This window comes from Bufo gargarizans, chromosome 3, assembly GCF_014858855.1.
Source record: "Bufo gargarizans isolate SCDJY-AF-19 chromosome 3, ASM1485885v1, whole genome shotgun sequence".
NCBI classification, from domain to species: Eukaryota; Metazoa; Chordata; class Amphibia; order Anura; family Bufonidae; genus Bufo; species Bufo gargarizans.
Window position 1 is genome coordinate 239,733,373 of NC_058082.1, and position 19,262 is coordinate 239,752,634.

A 19,262-nucleotide genomic window follows, 5' to 3' on the forward strand; every position below is an offset into this window, starting at 1 on the left:
GCAGTGCACCAAACACCACTTTCAGGGCTCCATTCTCGATATAGGTGCTGGTCCCAGAGGTGGGAATGACACAAATAAGACAATGAGGGAATATCCTAGCAATATGCCCCATTGTCTGAGATGAGACAACTCATTTAAAAAATGAGGAGGTGGAGCACATATTTTGTCATCTGAATGTGAAAAGAGCCAGTAGAGCACACACCAAAGTAGCAAATGTATGTGTATGATCTGAGTTTCCCAGAAACTAGTGCAGAGAAGTGCAGAATAAGATATACATCCAAGCTAATGCAAAGGAAGATACGCCCCATTGTACCAATTAAGATGCTGATTTTCTTTTCTAAATTACCTTAGGGAATTCCTTTTTTCTATTATATTATCTTTATTAGCTTGAAAGTTACAGAAAGAGTGTAGCTTGCTGTGCTGCATTGTTCGTGTTCACTATTATGTAGTATCTAACACACCATTTCCATAATTGCTCCTCAGGCCAGCGCTCACTGTGTGTTACAACCTCTTTAATCTAATTTAATATATTTTATTGCAATTATTAATTAAAAATATAATTTGTATAAAAATGCATGATAGATGTGCTATTTTACAGCCAGGTATTGTACACCGTTACTTTTTTAACCCTCACTTTACTGACCTGCAGTAGCGAATGCAAAGTTTGTATTACAGTTTTGACCAAAAGCTGCAGAAACTTTCATATTTTCCTAACAATACCTTAAAGATAGGGCTGAATAATTGATAGCATTATATTGCTATCATAAGTGCTCTTGTCATTATCTCAAGGTTTCTGCTTGATATAATTTCTTGCATAATTAACAATTTAATGGAGTTTGAAGTCAATTAATTTAGGATAATGGAGACATATGATCATACCTGTATGGATTTTCACAAGCCCTTGCTGATTGCAGGATGACAAATAAACACCTATTGCAATCAAGTAAATTATGGTTTTCCTTTATATCATTGATGCTGATATTATGTTTTATGTCCTATTTGTAGTTTGTAAGCAAACAAAATATAAAATTATGCCATGGACAATGTTGGTCTGCTTCCAAAATTGACATGAAAAAGTTAATTTTATAGTATGTAGAGATGATGAGTTGTTATTAGTGTTGATTGAGCACCATAGTGCTCGGGGCTCGGTTGCTCGGTTGCTGAACACATTGGGATGCTCGAGTGCTCCACACAATCTGAAACCAGAAACCTTAGCAGGGCACAAGGACCTTGACACTGAGTCATCTGGAAAGTGGGCTAAGCAACTTATAAATGCACAGAAGGACTAGGATAGGTCAGCGACCTAATCCATAAAGCCCAGGAAGTGACACTTGATGGCTCTTAGGGAACTGCTGCATAAAACAAGCAACAAGCATGCTGTGGCCAGGGCTGAGAGCAAACTGTGGAGCGGATCCTAAAAACAACAGCACTAGTGATGATCGAGCACCAAAGTGCTCAGGTGTTCGCCTGAACACATCGTCATGCTCAGGTGCTCTACCGAGCACCCGAGTATAATGGAAGTCAATGGGAGAACACGAGCATTAAACCAGGCACCCCCTGCTCTGAAGAGGGGAGGGTGCCTGGTTCATAGGAAAAGGTAAGAAATTTATGGAAAAAAGACCGAAATGGTTCGGGAACTGCATTAGGAGGATGTCTGGATGTATCTTGGACTCCCAGGTTGTTGCTGGGAACGATGTTGTCTGAGTAGTATGCCACTTTTACAGACTGACAATAATATGCACAAAACCAAAGTGTCACGGCCACGGTTATGGCCGTGACTCCTTGGGAGCCGCATACAGTTGCCCGTGCACTTTGTGTTCTGGTGTGCACTTTGACACTTTCCCTTCACTGTGGCTGCCCGTGGCAATGTTTGGTATGTTGTACATGTGGTGGCAGTGTTCTGGCCTTCGGGCTGTCTCCCAGGACGGCTGCCACCCATGTCGTTGCCTGCGGCAACAGCCACAGTGTGATCTTAGTTTGGTCACTTCCCCTTTATGTGTGTTTCCCTTCTGTGGTGCTGGAAGGGTTAACTCCCTTCCCAGTCTGTGTGTGTGTCACTGGGTGTGTCCGACTGTGGGGTGTGGCTTCTTGGCCTATAAAGCCTCACTGTTTGTTCAGGTCTGAGGGTTGCTTCAGTCAAGCTTGGCTGGAGCAGCCTCCTTTCTATTCTACCTGCCAGTGAGAGCCACCCCTGTGGTCATAAAGATATTGTCGTTATGTTTATGTCTTGCTGTGTGTAGATGTTGTATGCTATGTTCTGTTGGGACCTTCCTATGTGTTTGGTGCAGCTTACGGTTCTGGATTCCTGTTTGCGCAGGGATCCAGTCAGCAAGGCTGTGACAGGTTGGTGGAACTAATAGTTCGCCTGTCATTCCGGTAAGACTGTATGAGTTCCCCTTTTCCCAACAGCTTGGCCATTGAGACTCCCGCTCCTCCGTACCTTGGAGGAGTAGGTCGTCTTACCCAGCTCCTAGCTCAGGGATCTGTGGAGGGTAAGTCAGGGCTCTGAGGTTCCTGCGCATGGGTCCTCCTACCTTAAAGGTCGGCCCATGCAGGTAGGAGTTAGGGTCAGGTTAGGGATGCTTGAGGAGGTGACCTGCTCCCTATCCTGTTCTTATGGCCGAGTAGCCACAACATCATCTGGCAGCACACGGCTGAGGGTTTCCCCCATCCTCAGCCGTGACACAAAGATAAAATGTATTTTAGAGGAACAATTGTTAGGAACCCTTCTTTCCTATATATTTACTTGTATATAAAGTGCAAGTGCTGCAAAAAAATTACAAGGAGAGGCACTCTGCTGCAACCTATATATCACATAAAGGAGGGCCTCATTCACATTGTGGTACGATTGTTCAGATAGTAAGACTCCTATACTCATAAAGCCTATGCACTAAGTGAAAGGGCTGCCAAAAATTACAAGGAATCGGCACTCCAATGCACCCTTTGTTACACATAAAGGAGGGCATCATACACTACACAGCCTTGAAAAATTGATTGATAGCCTGCTGGTGAGCCTCAAAAACATTTGGAGCAAGGGCCTGCTGATCTGACTATCTAAAACATTATGGGTGAGGGCTTGCTGTCCAATCGCATGTCCCCGTGACGGTGACAATCCATTCGGACGTCTTCCCTATCAACCTTCGATGTTATTTTCAGCGCCAACCACGGTGACCATGGGTAATGGGGGAATCAGGGTTTGATTCCGGAGAGGGAACCAGAGAAACAGCTACGGATACCACTTCCAAGCAAGGCAGCATGCGTGCAAATTAACTATAAGGTATAATTAGATGAAGGCCTACAGGTTAGCTGACCATCTAAAAAATTGTAAATGAGGACCTGCAGGTGAGCTGACCCTCTAAAATATTATATGCAAGGGCCTGTAGGTGAGCTGACTCTGTAAAAGATTTTAGGTGAGGGCCTGCAAGTGAGCTGACCCTGTTAAAAATTGTAGGTGAGGGCCTGCTGGCGAGCTGACCCTCTAAAAAATTATATGCAAGGGCCTGAAGGGGCTCTCAACCCTCTAAAAAATTATATGCGAGGACCTTCTGCTAAGCTGATCATTAAAAAAAATTATGGGAGAGTGCTTGCTGCTAGGCTGACCATTGAAAAAATGTACAGTGTTCAAAGCAGGCCAGGTCGCCTAAATTCTTCTGCTAGGAATAATGGAATAGGACTCTGATTCTATTTTGTTGGTTTTCGGAACTAGGGCAATGATTAAGAGGGACAGCCGGTGGCATCCATATTGCGCCGCTAGAGGTGAAATTCTTGGACCGGCGCTAGACTAACAAAAGCAAAAGCATTTGCCAAGAATGTTTTTATTATTCGAAAAGGAAAGTCGGAGGTTCGAAGACGATCAGATATCGTCATAGTTCTGACCATAAACAATGACGACCGGCGATCTGGCAGCGTTATTCCCATGTCCCGCCAAGCAGCTTCCGGGAAACCAAAGTCTTTGGGTTCGGGAGGAGTATGGTTGCAAAGCTGAAACTTTAAGGAATTGATGCAAGGACACCACCAGGAGTGCAGCCTGCAGCTTAATTTGACTCAACACAGGAAACTTCACCCGGCCCGGACACGAAAAGGATTGCCAGATTGATAGCTCTTTCTCGATTCTGAGGGTGGTGATACATGAACGTTCTTAGTTGGTGGAGCGATTTGTCTGGTTAATTCCCATAACGAACGAGATTCCTCCGTGATAACTATGTATGCTACCCCCGGCGGTTAGGGAGACTGGCCTGCTGGTGAGCTGACCCTGTAAAACATTGTAGGTGAGGGCCTGCCGGTGAGCTGAACCTGTCAAAGATTTTAGGTGCGGGCCTGCTGGGGAGCTGACACCGTAAAACATTATATGCGAGGGCCTGCTAGTGAGCTGACCATGTCAAAGATTTTAGGTGCAGCCCTGCTGGCGAGCTGACCCTGCAAAACATTATATGCGAGGGTCTGATGGTGAGCTGACCCTATAAAAGATTTTAGGTACGGGCCTGCTGGTGAGCTGACCCTGTAAAATATTTTCGCTGTGGACCTGCTGGTGAGCTGACCCTGTAAAAGATTTTAGGTGCGGGCCTGCTGGTGAGCTGACCCTGTAAAACATTATATGCGAGGGCCTGCTGGTGAGCTGACCCTGAAAAACATTATATATGAGGTCCTGCTGGTGAGCTGAACCTGTAAAACAATATATTCAAGCACCTGCTGGGTAGGTGACCCTGTAAAACATTATATGCAAGGGCCTGCTGGTGAGGTGACCCTGCAAAACATTATATGCGAGGGCCTGCTGGTGAGCTGACCCTGTAAAAGATTTTAGTTGCGGGCCTGCTGTTGAGCTGACCCTGTAAAACATTATATGCAAGGGCCTGCTGAGGACGTGACCCCGCAAAACATTATATGCGACGGCCTGCTGGTGAGCTGACCCTGTAAAAGATTTTAGGTGCGGGCCTGCTGGTAAGCTGACCCTGTAAAACATTATATGCGAGGGCCTGCTGGTGAGCTGACCCTGTAACAGATTATATGCTTGGCCCTACTGGTGAGGTGACCCTGTAAATGATTTTAGGTGTAGCCCTGCTGGTGAGCTGACCCTAAAAAACATTATATGCAAGGTCCTGCTGGTGAGCTGACCCTGTAAAAGATTTTAGGTGCGGGCCTGCTGGTGAGCTGACCCTGTAAAACATTATATGCAAACGCCTGCTGGGGAGGTGATTCTGTAAAAGATTTTAGGTGCAGGCCTGCTGGTGAGCTGACCCTGTAAAACAGTATATGCAAGCGCCTGCTGGGGAGGTGACCCTGTAAAACATTATATGCGAGGGCCTGCTGGTGAGCTGACCCTGTAAAAGATTTTAGGTGTGGCCCTTCTGGTGTGCTGGCCCTAAAAAAACATTATATTCAAGGGCCTGCTGGTGAGCTGACCCTGTAAAAGATTTTAGATACGGGCCTGCTGGTGAGCTGACTCTGTAAAGCATTATATGCAAGCGCCTGCTGGGGAGGTGACCCTGTAAAACATTATATGGGAGGGCCTGCTGGTAAGCTGACCCTGTAAAAGATTTTAGGTGCTGCCCTGCTGGTGAGCTGACCCTGTAAAACATTATATATGAAGTCCTGCTGGTGAGCTGACCCTGTAAAACATTATATACGAGATCCTGCTGGTGAGCTGACCCTGTAAGACATTGTAGGTGAGATCCTGCTGGTGAGCTGACTCTCTAAAAAATTATATGTGAGGGCCTGCAGCTGAGCTGACCCTGAAAAACATTGTAGGTGAGGGCCTGCTGGTGAGCTGACCCTCTAAAATATTATATGCAAGGGCCTGCAGCTGATTACATCTAAAATATTGTAATACTTCAGACTGATACCTTACATTCATATATGAGATGCAATAAAATTATAGAGTTATCTTTTATTAATCTAATTGTATTAAATTTCAATGATAAATCTGATGATGTACAATTGTGGAAGTTCCGAAAATGTTAAAAGTATTTTATTAGAAAAAGAGGAACATAAAGGGCACATAAATTACTTGAACAGCATACGGTGTAGACTTCTATGTATATTCACTGAATGGGCTAATTTCATTATTTAGCTTCAAAACATTAATATTACAATTAGGATAAAGCTAATCAAAGTCCACAAAGTGTTTTTTTTTTGTTTTTTTTAATCAATTCTCTTTTTATTAAAGAAATATGTCATACAAAACACAACACATTTGTATAATCAAAGCGGTATAAAGAACAGTAATACAGGTTAACAAGATGATATAAAGAGTTCTAGGAGCTGTCACAAAGTGCTCTGGACCTTGATCCCGCATTGTTAGATTCATCACAGGACCACAGCAAAACAGTCCTAGTACCAGAAAGCTACAATATGGGTATAACCAAGGCAATTAACTTGTCATAATATATGAAAACTAGTTATGCCCAGGAATACAGGAGGAAAGAGTGGGAGGAGGGGAACAAAGGATAGTGTGGAAGGTGGTTAGGTAGGAGACAAATGGAATAGTGATCACATATGTGAGGTATCATTTAGCAAGGTATGGAAAATAAAGGTTACTAGAAGTTGGTGTGAGGCATCTCATATAATGAGCAGTAGATTGAGCAGTGAAAATGTGCTTATGAATTAAAACTTCTATAGGCTTTCCACTGGCCCCAGGTTTTTAGAAAGGAAGTCTGAGAGTGTGTCTTCAAAGCGATATAGCTGATCAACCTTATCTATCCATATTGGTATGGAGGGTGGTACAATCACTTTTGCAGAGATATGGTATGAGCAAGCGGGCCGTTGTCATGAGCATGGTAGGTAGGTTGTGTTTGGATAGAGTAAATTTGTCATATGGGCACCAAAGAAGAGTCAGTTTGGGGTCTAAGGACAGTTTCGTAGAGCAGATGCAGTCCTGCTTGTGGTTTGCTTCAGTGTATTAATGGTGGAGGCAGGGCAAGAGAAAGTTAATGCTACTGATTTACTATAATTAATTTTAAAGTTGGACAGTGTTCCGAAGTCGTTAAATATGGGCAGTAGTCTAGGGAATAAAGTTAATGGGTTGGATGTCATGATTAGGAGATCATCCACAAAAGCAGCAGTTAAGTAGGCATGTGCCCCGACTGAGACTCCCTGTATCTCAGGGTCTTGCCTAATTTAACAGAGTAATGTTTCCATTACTATAATGAAAAGGGCAGGGGATAATGGGCAGCCCTAACGTGTGCCATTGAGTATGCGGAACAAAGGGTGATACGGTGCCATATATTTTTACTCTTGCCGATGAGGTCAAGTAGAGGGAAAAGATCGCTTGGAAGAACTGGATCGGAATGCCAACGCTAGATAGGACTGCTGACATGTATTGCCAGCTCACCCTATCAAAAGCTTTTTCGGCGTCGGTGCTGAGTAGGGCAAGAGGTAAATGGGCATTTTGTGCCCATGATATAAGTCTGATCAAACGTACCGTGTTTTCATTCCCCTGTCTACCGTAGACAAAACCGACCTGTTCTTGACCAATGATATTAGGAAAGATTGTTTGAATACGTTGAGCAAAACTTTTTGCCCACCATTTCACATCAGTGTTCAGCAGGGATATTGGGTGATAGTTACCGCATTCCAAGGGGTCTTTTTTCTCCTTAAATATGACTGTAACATGGGCCTGATTCGGCAAAGTACCTCCATTAAGAAGGGAATTACATAGAGCTATGAAATGAGGAATTAGGGTACTTTTAAAGGTTTTATAATATTGAATAGAAAACCCTTCGGCCCTGGACTTTTACCCAACTGAATGGAGGATAATACTTGCGAAGTTTCTTCCTCCGTGATAGGAAATAATAGCTGTTCTCTGTTATACAAAGTGGTGTAGAAGTTTTTAAAAGGCTTTTGCGATGTCCAGGGTGGATCTATGGAGTGTGCCATTGGAGTCTTTGATGGCTGTGATAAAGGAGTCAGATTGTTGTTTTTTAAGCATAGCCGACATGAGTTTACCTCTGTCATCATGAGCATATGCTTTAAATTTTGATCGGAGGAGCGCTTTAGCTGAAGTGACATTTAGTAAATTCTTTAACTCAGTTCGTAGCTTTAAGAGTTCTTGGGTATTGGCCCAAGCTTTGGTTTGTTGGTATGAGATCTCTAATTTAGAGATTTGAGATAATAAAGCATCAAGTGCCGCTGAACTCTTCTTTTTTATTTTGGATCCTAAAGCGATAAGTTCACCCATGATAACAGATTTGTGAGCTTCCCACACAATAGAAGGGGAGATTTGTTCTAAGGAATTAAGGCTAAAGTATTCCTCTAATGAGCTAGTGATTTGTAAAAAATGAGAGAGGTCGGCTATTAATGTATCATTAATGGGCCAGTTCCACTCCCTTCAGGGCAGATCTCTCAGGGGGATATGAAGGTATATCAGAGCATGATCGGATAATGTAATATTTCCGATGTTTTCTCCTGTGGCAAGTGCAAAATGAGCAGTGGATAAAAAAAGGTAATCTAATCTACTGAATGAGAACTTGGCCTGAAAATACAAGGTGTAATCAATGCATGAAGGGTTAAAGGGAACCTGTCATCTCTAATTGACCTATTAAACTCAGCCCTAAGAATTAATAAATGCGTTTCCAGTCATATATATCTTATCCAGACTCCAATCTGCAGCCTTTTTGACCATCTAATCATCTTTTTTTAATTTCCGGCCATATATGCTAATGTGCCCAAAAGAGTCATATTTTACCTCTCACAGACAAGAGGAGTCATATCTTTCCAGAGTAATCTTCTTCATCTCCGCCTTAGAAGCACCCACAGCCATGTAATCCCGCGCAATCGCATTACTCTGCATACTGAAAATGAGGTTGTGCTGGTTTTGGAGCGCAACCACGTCATATACGTCAAGGCCAACGTAATTGCACAGTCTCAAATTCCTTCCGGACTCCCCATGCCCAATAGTAGTCAGTGGATCGCTGTGAGGTAGGAACTCTAGTGCTGGATCTACTATGGCTGGGGAACAGGATTGTTCGGAACTTTCTAGGACGTTGTGGCGTGAGGGGGAGGATACATAAAAGAAGCTATTTTATTGGTGGAAGGAAAAGAGAGGAGAGAGCCTGTGTGAGATTTAAGAAGAAAGAACGAGATCTACTGAAGATTCTATGAATAAGGGGCAGGGAATAGGCTATGACGTTCTGATGAAATCTAAAGTATTATGCTAATGAGGATTACAGCGGGAAAGCGTTCTGGGGGCCAAATATTAGGAACAGCGGGTGCAGATAAAATTATGGACGCATTGCTTTAAAGAGTATTAGAAGAAAAGTTTGGAGGTACCTTTACTTTTATATGTATAAACATGGTGACAGGTTCCCTTTAAGGGTCCTCCAAACATCTGTGACTCCTAAGTCTTTCAATGCTCTCTGAAGATGACCTGGGAGCTTGTGAGATACCCGTGAGCATTTGGAGGAGGAATCTAGTTCTGGTTCCAGGGGGAGATTGAAATCTCCACCTAGTATAACAATTCCCTCCTTCAAATATGCTAGTAGCTTGAGTGTCCGAATGAGCCACTGAACTTGTCCCTTATTGGGAGCATATATGTAATTGTGATTTCTGCAATTGTGCCTTTAACAAATAAGTAGCGACCTTCCGGATCAGCAATGGTGGAAGCATGCTTTAACGGTAGTTGTTTGCGTATAGCAATGCTTACGCCCCTGCTGGTGGAGGTATGTATGCTATGATACCATTGAGAGAATTGTCTAGGTGGTAAGTTAGGCGTCTTACCCATCTTGAATTGTGATTCTTGAAAAAAGGCGATGGAAACTGTCTCTGTAAAGAAGAGAGAGGATTTGGGATCTTTTCCATGGCTCGTTCAGGCCTCTCGAGTTCAAGGATGAAACTACAATAGCTGCCATAAGACGAGGAGCACAGGTTCAATCAGCCATTCAGCAGCGTGGCAAGGCTCCGCCCCCCAAAGTCTACAAAGTTTACTTTGATCCAAATTTCATGAAAATTTGATACATTGCAAAGCCGAATTTCATCGTGCTTTATAATAGCAAATCCTTTTTCCCTGAATGGCGGCAAAAAATAAAAAAAAATCATACTTACCTCATTCCTTTGGGCTTGAAGAGCCAGCCGCTGCCATCTTGATTGAAGATCTTGCACGAAATCTAAATGACGCCATCACAGGCCTCGCAAGATCTTCACGCTAGATATTCAATCAAGATGGCGGCAGCCGGCTCTTCAAATGAGATAAGTATGATTTTATATATTTTTTTTAAATTATTTTACACTGTATTATTGCTGTAAAATGTGATGATCAGCTATGAGCATGGCATCTCAGGAGTACAATGATGAGGAGCAGCACAAATAAATGTACTTCTTGATGAAGTAATTCCTCACAAAGCAATTTTATTTATTTTTTTATTCGGTGAAGTAGCCAAATCAAATTTTTCAATAGTTCGCTCATCACTAATTACAATATTAATATACAATATTTGGATATTCAGAAATAGGACTGTGATTCCACAGTATATAAAGTAATTTATACTACAGTCTCAAGCTGGCCTACATACATCCTGTCATCAACAAATGAAAATCTGACCATACACATAACATGTATGTCAATTGAATGCTTGTTTGAGCTGCTGTCAAATCTATACGCATGCAGGCTCAGCTTGTGAATATGTTATGAATGGGAGACGAGAGAAAGCTGCTTTAAGACACCCCTAGCAGTGACTTATCTTCCAAAGAGCCAAAAAGTTTGGACATGTTAAAATTCAACATACTCTACCCTCTCTCCACCATCATCTGCAAATAGGGGAAAGTCAGGAGGCCCCTCATGCACAGTATAGCTGTCCGTTTTTGCCCAAATCAATGAGTTTGGCAAATATAACCAGCTTTAATGTAATATCCTAGTATATTAACCCTAGACACCTCTGGTGTTAGAGTCCAAACCTTTGTATCTCATAGATATCAAGTACTTGTTGGCAGAAGTTTTCAATATCTAATGCTTGTCTTGATTGTGAACCTTGAAAGTTGTGTTTAGCCAGATTTGTTTACAAGTATCTTTCAAATAATCATTATTGGTTCATCTTAGAGAAATATCTACCTACCCTAGAACCAATTTGTTAGTCTTATTAAAGTGGAAAACTTTTGCACCTCAAAGGCAGATATGGGGAGAACAAAATTAGAGACATAGGACTAGATAATCAGAACCAAAATTCTAGTTAAGCAAGACTTTCATTACGTACAGCTAGATAATATGTCTCCATTTTCTGTCCCAAACACAAACTAGGAAGATATAGAGGCCCTCCGGAATACTTGCTATGCATACTAATCACAACACAAAATGTGTTCAATCATTCAAAAGATTTTTTGATTAGCTACATGCATTTCAATTTGCAGATGAACCCTTGGGATAATAAGATTTGATTTCTGATTGTGAAATGAATATAGCCTAAAAAGAGAATGCACAAGGCACCAGACAGCCAAGTTACAAATGACAGTGCAGAGTGAAGAAAAGTAGACAACTGACATCTAAACTCTCAATAAATGAATAGACATAACATGTTTCTATTTATCAGCATTTCTGAAACATCAAAGCAGCAAGGCATTATAACCTGTAAACCTTTCGATTATTAACTAGGATTGAGCGAACCCGAACTGTAGAGTTCGGGTTCGTACCGAACTTCACGGTGTTCGGCACTCGAACCCGAACATTTCAGTAAAAGTTTGGGTTCGAGTAATATTAATATACCATCGGATCGGAGTTTTCTCCAATCCGATGGTATATTTTAACTTGAAGCGTCCCCATCACCATAGGAACGCCTCTATGTTAGAATATACCATCGGATTTGAGTTAGATCGTGAAAACTCAGATCCGACAGTATATTCTAACACAGAGGCGTTCCCATAGTGATGGGGACGCTTCAAGTTAGAATATACTGAGAACTGTGGACATAACAGCCCCCTGCTGCCTGGCAACACCTGATCTCTTACAGGGGGCTGTGATCCGCACAATTAACGGCACCTGAGGGGTTAATTGTGCGGATCTCAGCCCCCTGTAAGAGGTCGGGTGCTGCCAGACAGCAGAGGCCAGACCCCCCTCCCTCCCCAGTATTAAAATCATTGGTGGCCAGTGCGGCCCCCCCTCCCTCCCCAGTATTAAAATCATTGGTGGCCAGTGCGGCTCCCCACCCCCACCCCCTATTAAAATCATTGGTGGTTAGTGCGGCCCCCCTATTAAAATCATTGGTGTCCAGTGCGGCGTCCCCTCTCCCCCCCTAATTAAAATCATTGGTTAACAACCCCCCTCCCCCCATCATTGGTGGCAGCGGAGCGGCAGTTCCGATCGGAGTCCCAGTTTAACCGCTGGTGCTCCGATCAGTTACCATGGCAGCTGGACGCTACTGCAGTCCTGGCTTCCATGGTTACTTAGCACTTTTAGCAGCATTATACTTATATACGCTGTCTGTGGCCAGCCGGCGCTCCTCCTACTGGTAAGTGAAAGGTCTGTGCGGCGCATTGCTTATAGCACAGACCTGTCACTTACCAGTAGGAGGATGCCTGGCCGGCCACAGACAGCGCACGTAAGTATAATGCTGCTAAAAGTGCTAAGTAACCATGGCAGCCAGGACTGCAGTAGCATCCTGGCTGCCATGGTAACTGATCGGAGCCCCAGCGATTAAACTGGGACTCTGATCGGAACTGCTGCTCCGCTGCCACCAATGATGGGGGGGTTGTTAACCTGTGGCCACTGCCACCAATAATTTTAATTAGGGGTGGGGGGAGGCCACACTGGACACCAATGATTTTAATAGGGGGGCCACACTAACCACCAATGATTTTAATAGGAGGGGTGGGGGTGGGGGGGCCGCACTGGCCACCAATGATTTTAATACTGGGGAGGGAGGGAGGGGGAGCACACTGGCCACCAATGATTTTAATACTAGGGAGGGAGGGGGGTCTGGCCCCTGCTGCCTGGCAGCACCTGATCTCTTACAGGGGGCTGAGATCTGCACAATTAACCCCTCAGGTGCCACACCTGAGGGGTTAATTGTGCGGATCTCCGCTCCCTGTAAGAGATCAGGTGCTGCCAGGCAGCAGGGGGCAGTTATGTACACAGTTCTTAGTACATTCTAAATTGAAGCGTCCCTGTCACCATGGGAACGCCCCTGTGTTAGAATATACTGTCTGGTCTGAGTTTTCACGATCGTGAAAACTCAGATCTGAAAAAGCGAATACTATTATTTTTTGTTATAACCATGTTATAACGGAAAATAATAAAGTGAAGTTCGGGTCCCTATTAACTTTAATGGGGTTCGGGTTCGGGTCAAATTCCGGATCAAGTTCGGGTCCCGAACACGAACTTTTTTTAAAAGTTAGGCTGAACTCCCCGAACATCTAGGTGTTCGCTCAACTCTATTAGTAACCCTTTTGCGTCTTGTCATGTAATAGTACATTAGGGGGGCACATGCCCCATTTGAGGCAGGTGCCAGCTGTGTGTTATAGCCAGCACCCGGCCGCAATGAATGGGATCAAAGATAACACAAATCTAGGTCATTTAACTCCTCAGATGACATGGTCAATTGGTGGGGTTAGACATAGGAATTGAGCTGTGGTAAAACATATTCTGCAAGTGGCTACTCAACTGTATATCTCATGTATTCAGCAGGTACAAGTAGCAGGGCACACCTTATGTTCAGTCAATCAGGTGCAGTCATCACAACTTGTGAAAGTGCCAGGTCTTTCTCAAAAACCTATTTCCCCATTGAAGTATTGGAAAAGGAGATTCTGCATTTCCTAACTACATCATGACTTTACCACAACCGTACCGTGTGGCCATACCCTAACATGCCTATTGCATTATTTTGAAACCTGTGGAGAGCTGCAGATTGTTCAAACACTTGCTACTAGGTTTCCCCGTGGATTTGCTGGGACTTCAGACATGGTAATACCCTGTACAATGCAGACTATCCTTTAAAAGGTTAAACCTCACTTGCTGTAAAAAATTGGTGCACTCATTTTGATAGCAGTAAGTATTTGATTGAATTTGATTACAAACTGAAAGGAGTAGTAGCAGAGTAACCGGCTAGAAATTGGTTACAAGGTTTTAGATTTTTATTTCACTTACCTAGAGCAAGTAAACAGAATGATTTTTATGATGAGATGTATGTGTCAATATAGACTTTATTTTCAGCTTCAAAATATATCTACCTATTTTTTTTTATTTTTTATTATAAATTATGATTGACAAATGAATGATGTCTTCCTGTATTCAAGTAAGCTATTTATGATGCATGGACCTGCTATTTATAATTAGTGATGAGCGGCAGGTGCCATATTCGATTTTGACGAAATTTGCGAATATTCAATAGGATATTCGTTTTATATTCGTCGAAATCGAATATTCGTAATTATTCTAGTTATCGCGATTAATATGTGATTTAAATAATCGCGTATTGCGATTTTAACTTAAAGGCTACTCTCGTATTGAAATAGCAATGCGATTAATTCAAGTTATAATAATCGAATTGCGATTTCAACTTAGCACTGCTATATTCTATATTAGGCTAGAATTAACGAATATGGAATATAGCAGTTAAGTTGAAATCGCAATTCGATTATTTCAAGTTATAATAATCGAATTGCGATTTCAACTTAACACTGCTATATTCCATATTCGTTAATTCTAGCCTAATATGGAATATAGCAGTGCGAAGCTGAAATCGAAATTCGATTCATTCAAGTTATAATAATCGCATTGCGATTTCAACTTGGACCTGGTTTACTATGGTTGGCTTGGTAGAATTAGCGAATATGACGAATATATTTGTTATATTCCACAAAACGAAGATAACAAAGTATTCTGCATCTTCGTTTTAGCTACCTATTCATCACCTTTGCTAATTCTAGCAATCATATAGGAAAATTTACTATAGAGACAGCTAAGTTTAATTCGCGATTATATTACTGCTTTTTTAAAAATAAATAAATAGAATACCCGATAATTATGAATTATGAATAGGTAGCTAAAACGAAGATGGAGAATACTTTGTTATCTTCGTTTTGTGGAATATGACGAATACATTCGTTATCTTTGTTTTGTGGAATATGATGAATACATTCGTCATATTCGCTAATTCTACCAAGCCAACCATAGTAAACCAGGTCCAAGTTGAAATCGCAATGCGATTAATATAACTCGAAGTAATCGCATGGCGATTTCAACTTAGCACTGCTATATTCCATATTAGGCTAGAATTAACGAATATGGAATATAGCAGTGTTAAGTTGAAATCGCAATTTGATTATTATAACTTGAAATAATCGAATTGCAAGTTCAACTTAACTGCTATATTCCATATTCGTTAATTCTAGCCTAATATGGAATATAGCAGTGCTAGGTTGAAATCGCAATTCGATTATTATAACTTGAAATAATCTACGTTCCCATGGTGATGGGGACGCTCCATGAGCACGGAAGTTGGCAGAAGCGGCAACGGGCACTGACTGGAGCAGCAATGAAGCCAGGAATCCAAAGGACAGGTAAGAACAACTTTAGGGAAGTGGGAAAGAAAAAAATATAACAATAAAAAAAAAAAAAGAATATTGAAAATATCGAATTTATAGCACTATATTCAAAATATTCGCGAATTAGCGAAGTGACGATATTCGCAAAAAAAAAATCGATATTTGAATATTCGCGCTCAACACTATTTATAATGAGAGCTCACGAGTGCTAAAAGCTGGCAGTCTAATAATGAGTGAAAAACTTACTCTTGACGATCTCTGTAGAGCTTGTTGATGTTTTCCCACTGGAAGGAAAGCTCTGCCAGTTTTTGTTGAATCTTCTCATTTTCTTTTGGTGTAGCTGATTGGAGAACTGTTTTCTTTCTGCTTTGAGTAAACCCGATTTGACCTGAAAGTCTCCCTAGGATTTCTTTTGCATTCTAAAACAACAAAATAGTGGAAAAATAAAATAGCCAACAAATCAATTTTATTCTGTAACTACATATAAAGTGTTTAATAAAGTTCTACATGCTGCCAGGTAGCTCCTGGACTGATGTTTATAAATAAATAAGTGATAAAACTTAAATATATTCCCTGGTCCTAAAAACTGAGTTTTCTATTGTATTGATTCATCAAATAGCCCTTCAGACTGAAAATCTCCAAAATATATGGTGCAAAAGGGTCCTTTAAAGGGAAGCCATTAAAAAATGTAATTCAATCTATGGACAATGTTTCATAGAGCAACATATGCTAATTGACATATAACTTGTGGGAAAAGATTTCATATAATTGGTAATTGACTAATTTAAACCTCTACATGTTCTGGGCTTAAGATTCATGGCAGTCCTATTGAGTGACTGCAAAGACTGTTCTCACTGCATGTCCACTTCTGGAGGAAAGTCTGTCAATCACTCAATAGAACTGCCAACAGGGACTCCTAAGCCTAGAATGAACATAGGTTTAAATGAATTTCTAGTTACGCTGAATCTTCTCCACAAATTTCACAACCAAAGTTATAGCTGCACGGGTGAAGCTCCCCCTCTCCCCCCACAAGAAAGAGACAAACACACTGAAATATATGGCATATAGTTGCAGACAACTGCCTTTAGCTTTCATTGTACTGAAGCATACTTAAGCGTTTTTGCAGTATTACATTAAAATAACATGATTTATACCTGACAAATATATACAAAAAGAAAACCTCTGCAGAACATGTGTGGTCTATAAATAGATACCATGAACACATCTCAGCATACATTGTGTTAATACTTTTACTATTTGTAAGTGTTCTTCTCGTGTAGTATTTAAATTAGTATGAAAAAGGTGCTTACACCTCTTTTTCCATGCTGTTTGCCAGGCAGAAGGCTATTATTAATAACATTCTTTAATGCCAGTAGATGACTTTGCTGGATCTTTGTGGTTTATTGAAGACTGTGTGACACTTGCAGAAATATTTTCAGACCTTGAGAAGCCAAAATACATATGCATTCTTGTTCACTTTGGTTGGCTTACCACTAAATAGAATGCTAAACAGTAAGGGTATGGTCCCATGAAGGAGAGAATGTATTAAGGATCAATACTACTTTTCTTCTTTTCTTGAATGCACTCCTGGCTTTGGAAAATTGACCATGAGGCCATGCCTACTGTGACAAACATATGACATTTTTGTGTTCCTTATGCACATGCATAATGTTTCAAAGAGTTAATGGCTAAATTGTGGTGTGCTCGCCAGTTGAAAACATCCTACTGGTTTATCGCCTCACTTTCCTTCTGTGAAACTGGGCATGGAGAGTGGATGATTATGGGATTGTTAGGCTTCATCTTGCCATTGTTTGAGAAGACTGAAAATGAGCCTGAAGCCATTTAGCTCCAGCCAATAAATGGATTGGCTGGAAGGCAGGACACATCTGATAACATTGTGTCACGGTGGGGAGTGGGGGAAACCCCCCACCGTATAATGGGAACTCTTAACAACAATGAAAAGGGAACAGGCCACAACATAAAGCCGCCCTAATCCTGACCCTGATCTCCTGACCGCATGAGCAAACCCTGAAGATGGGAGGGCTCATGCACTGCAACCTGGATGCTGCTGACCCTGACGGCCCCTGGCATAGGGGTCAGGAATAGGAGACAACCGGTTCCTCATTGACTCAGACGAACTGGAGTCTCCAGCTGCGTAGTAACAGGTGGAAGGGAAATGACCATATGCAGCATCTAGATTGGCAGGTAATAACACCGGAAAACTCACTTACCTGCCACTGCCACCACGACTGGAACCCGTGCATAAGTACAGGTGCCCACACACCAAACAGGACACCATACAGACAACACACACACAGGTATCCAGCACTCCGGATACTGCCTGGACCCCATGCCGCAAGGAGCACGGCAGCCCCAGGCAGCACTGCATATAGACTAATGGTTAACCCCTCCAGGAAACCAGCCCCCTCACGGAGGTATCAACATACCAGGTGACGTATAGCATACATGCAGGGACCAACACCAGCAACAGCCCAGACATGTAACATGTCTGGGCTGTTGCTGGTGTTGGTCCCTGCATGTATGCTATACGTCACCTGGTATGTTGATACCTCCGTGAGGGGGCTGGTTTCCTGGAGGGGTTAACCATTAGTCTATATGCAGTGCTGCCTGTTACAACCAACAAAACGCTACACACACCCAGAACATATAAAGGTACATGGAGGGTACATAAGGGAGGACAATTTAAGGCAGAAACACCCAGGCAAGGAGCAAAGCTCCAACACCAAGCAAGGCTGTAATACAACTGCACCCAGCCAGCAAGCCACAGGTTTATATCAAGCTTGCGGCCACACCCAGGAAACACCTTAATGCCCACTAGCAGAAAATTAAACCCTTGCTCAACAAACAGCAGGGAGGCAAATCTTAAAGGGGAAGTGCACATGCAAACTGCCAACAACACGTTGCCACCGGCAACCAGTCTGCATGGCAACCGCGTCAAGGTCAAACATAAATATGACACATTGTCTGTTGAGAAACTAAATATATGGTGTGTTTGCCCAGGAAAGGTTAAAAAAATGTGGGGGAGAATCTTTGAGTGTGGAGCTATGCTATAACATTGAGCTACAGCTCCCTGGATAAGGGACTACAAAAAATGAATGCCAAGCTCCACTGGCAGGAATACCAGAACCACAATCCAAGAGCAAGAGAAAGTTCACAGTCGGCACTGTCCCCATGGCACTGCCCCCCCCCCCCTTTCCCGGACAAAGGATGTACCCAGTTAATTAATAATATAAGAGATGTTCATAATAATGACATTAATTGTTTGACTTTTACAGGATTGGAGCAGATTTTTTTCCACCTAACAATGGTAAAGATAGACATGGTGTCCTTTTAAGATAAACAGCAAATTGGATTGTAAAACCAGATGCCTTAGGACCTCAATGATCATAATGACTTATCTCCTTTTTTTTTTTATAAACTGATCACCTGTATCTATTTGTATTTGTAATGCAAATTGTAAATGACATTCTTATGTAAGGAAGTTTGCAGGTGAGCATTTGATAAAAGGAAGCATCAGTTGACGCAAAACGGCCCTAGGCCGACTGCTCTCCTGCACTATTCTCCCATCCTGCTGTGTTGTGGACAATGAAATAAAGGAAGATTTTATGGTAAGAGCCATGATTTTGCGTTCTTTCATTGTAGATTAATACCAGACCCCACATCTTTTAGGGATGTTAGTTTTTTATGTAATACCTTTTGTTTTACCTCCCTTTGTAATGTTCTTCTGTATCTGTAACTTGTATGTACTTTTGTTAAATCATTTTAAAACATTACATTTA

The 19,262-nt window shown here is 42.1% G+C and overlaps 1 protein-coding gene across 6 annotated transcripts in view; it reads right to left on the reverse strand.

The window, feature by feature from the left end:
• Positions 1–19,262, reverse strand: part of DMD (dystrophin) — a 3,186,583-nt gene that overhangs the window by 1,528,463 nt on the left and 1,638,858 nt on the right. For all 6 annotated transcript variants that reach the window (XM_044284724.1, XM_044284721.1, XM_044284723.1 and 3 more), the window contains one exon: positions 15,709–15,881. In XM_044284724.1, coding sequence (XP_044140659.1) covers positions 15,709–15,881 — 173 coding nt within the window. The remainder of the gene's footprint in view (positions 1–15,708; positions 15,882–19,262) is intronic.